The sequence below is a fragment of the Gekko japonicus genome, unplaced genomic scaffold, assembly GCF_001447785.1.
Source record: "Gekko japonicus isolate JY-2015 unplaced genomic scaffold, Gekko_japonicus_V1.1 scaffold13183, whole genome shotgun sequence".
Lineage (NCBI taxonomy): Eukaryota > Metazoa > Chordata > Lepidosauria > Squamata > Gekkonidae > Gekko > Gekko japonicus.
In genome coordinates this window covers 1-2,787 of record NW_015176807.1, presented here as the reverse complement: position 1 = coordinate 2,787, position 2,787 = coordinate 1, and the positions used below count along the sequence as shown (strand labels likewise).

Below are 2,787 nucleotides of genomic sequence, written 5' to 3'. Positions count from 1 at the left end.
ACACAGGCTGAACTCTCTTGTTCATATAGACACAAAGGTTAAACTTATCCACACAGGCTGAATGCACTCTCATATATAGCCACACAGGCTAAATTCAACTGCTTCCTCTGTCATACAGACTCTCACAAAAACTCTCCACACTCCTCTGTTCAAGAACACAGAATCACTTCATAGACACCCCTCCTCCCACACTCTCAGTCATCAGCCAATCACATCACACTTGTCTCCCTCTATCAGTCTCCTTACATTACTGCAGTCAAACTAAACAGTTAAAGAAACACACACACCAAAAATGGAATCATTACAGGCACCCTAGCTCAGCTGGTGATTCTCGATTTCCCAGGTGACGTCGACGACGGTTTCTTGTCCGATGAAGATATTGTGTCCAGAACCGAGTTTCCCGAGAGTTGGCTGTGGCAAGTGGAACGTCTGAATGCACCTCCCAATGATGAGGGGTACTTGCCTTTTTTGTCTTCTGCAGTGCGGCATCGTTTGCATCGGTCCCGCAGTCATTCCCTATCCACAGGGGAGGATGCTGAGAACTATAGTGGAGGGGTGGGGGAGAAGGCAGCCTGGGGGCTTTGTAGAAAGCTTTCAGCACTTGAGTATTCCCTCAAGCTCCACTTCCCAGGATTCTTTGGGGGAATACTATGGTGGATAACGGGATATGAAAATGACAGCAATCTGCAGTGGTAGATTCAGCCTCCCGTTTGTCAAACAAGATGCTCATTCTTACATACAAAACCATTCACGAGCTGGGACCCACACATTCTTCCCCATATGAGCTCATGTGCCAGTTAAGACCTTCCCGCCTGCTGGGCGAGCTATCTTTTAAGAACATAAGAGAAGCCAATGTTGGATCAGGTCAATGGCCCATCCATTCCAACACTCTGTGTCACACACTGGCCAGAAATACCAGGTGCCCTCAGGAGGTCCAGCAGTGGGGCCAGGACACTAGGAGCCCTCCCACTGGTGCCCCCTCCCCAAGCACCAAGGATACAGAGTAAGAGACGCCAATGTTGGATCAGGCCAATGGCCCATCCAGTCCAACACTCTGTGTCACACGGTGGCCAAAAACGCCAGGTGCCCTCAGGAGGTCCAGGCGTGGGGCTAGCAGCATCCAGCAGCAATGGCCATAACCTGGGCTTTCTTGCTGGTGGCTTCCATTTATCAAATTTTGATTTTTTAAAAATTTTCATTTATTTATTAAAACATGTATAGCCCACCTTTCCTTGTGGTTCAAGGTAGCTTACAATAATAGTTAAAGCGTTTTCAGCTAAAGCCAAAAATAAAATAGTGAACCACCAATGTATTCCCCCTCATCCCTTAAAAGATACCAGCCATCCAGAACCTAGGTTGTGGCCTATAGTTGATTTTTTTTTTTTAACCAGGTCTAGGGTTGGCTGCTCTGGATTGGGAAATTACTGGAGATTTGGGAGAGGGGCCTGGGGTGGGCGGAGTTTGAGAAGAGGAGGCTGCTCCGCAGGGATGTGATGCCACAGAGTCCGTCCTCCAAAGCAGTCATTTCCCGGAGATTGGTTATAATTCCAGGAGGTCTCCAGGCTCCATCTGGAGGTTGGTAACCCTAACTACGGGCTTTTCTGCATTCTCTTTTCCCTTGCTTGAAAGTTCCTGTTTCCTGGGGGGGGGGGATGGGGGTGTATGTTCCACATGTCTTTTGTTCTTTCTGTTGATCAGTTCCATGTTATACTGATTTATGTTGGGCATAAAAACCTGCAGTTTGCCTCTGCAAGGAGATATACACCAGACAGAAAACATCATAATATCAAAGGAAGCAGAGCCAGCCAGGGCCGGCTCGCTCACTAGGCAAACTAGGCATTCACCTAGAGCGCGCCGGCCCTTAGGGGTGCCAAACTGCACCCCCGCCAAAAGCCTCCTCCTCCTCTCCTCCCCGAGTGTCGCCGCCGCCGGTCAGATTAAAGTTTTGTATTTCGCACCTCTACTTCACACTGCCCGATGGTGCTCGCATGGGGATGGGGAAAGCAGGGAAGCCCACAGCATAGCAGGGAAGACATCAGAATTGGGCTCGGTTGTCCTCGATGTTCTGGGAAGGGAGGGGGGAATCGTTCATCTTCCTCCCCTTTTCTGCAGCAGCCTCGTCTCTCATCCCAGCTCGAGACGGCACCTCTTTGTACTCTGGACGCTTTGTGCTTTGGATGGGTATGACGGGGCACCTTCACTTTGTATCTAGGATCTCATCGAAGACACTGTCGGTTTTCCTGAAAGATTCCATCACAACCTGGGAAGTGCTGGCCGTGAGCATTTCGGAGACTAAAGGTAAGGGATCTTATTCACCAGGCATCGGTGTGTGTGTGTGTGTGTGGCTGAGCAAACAATCATGAGCTTACAGTCTGCTTTGGAAAACGCAGAGGAGTCGTTGAGGCGTAACCTTGTTTCTTCCTTCCCCCCCATTCTTCTCATTCCAGGGGTCTGCGTGGCTGATCCTTATGAGATCGTAGTGATGAAGGACTTCTTCATCGACCTGCGGGTGCCTTACTCGGTAGTGAGAAACGAGCAGGTGGAGATCCGGGCTGTCCTCTACAACTATCGCGAACAACCAATCACGGTGAGCTTTGGGATTTTGGTGTGTGAGGGGGGCCCATTCAGCACGGAGGGAGCTTCTGCCTCTTAAGAGCTGTGCCATGAGACCATCTTCAGAGGTATGGCAAGGAATCGAGCGTTAGTCACAGTTGTGTCCTTTCCTTCTGAACACTAAGTTTAGTTTTACAGTAAAAATGGAGGAGATCAGGGCCCTGTGGGACTTTT

The 2,787-nt window shown here is 49.7% G+C and overlaps 1 protein-coding gene across 1 annotated transcript; it reads left to right on the top strand.

Annotated features, from left to right (window-relative positions):
• Nucleotides 1–343: 343 nt before the first annotated feature.
• LOC107124171 (A.superbus venom factor 2-like) lies at nucleotides 344–2,587 on the top strand (the record flags this gene model as incomplete). The annotated part of the gene is made up of 3 exons (XM_015427557.1): nucleotides 344–455; nucleotides 2,213–2,298; nucleotides 2,448–2,587. Coding segments are annotated over 3 exons (338 nt in total), but the record flags the coding sequence as incomplete, so codon positions are not given.
• Nucleotides 2,588–2,787: the final 200 nt, after the last annotated feature.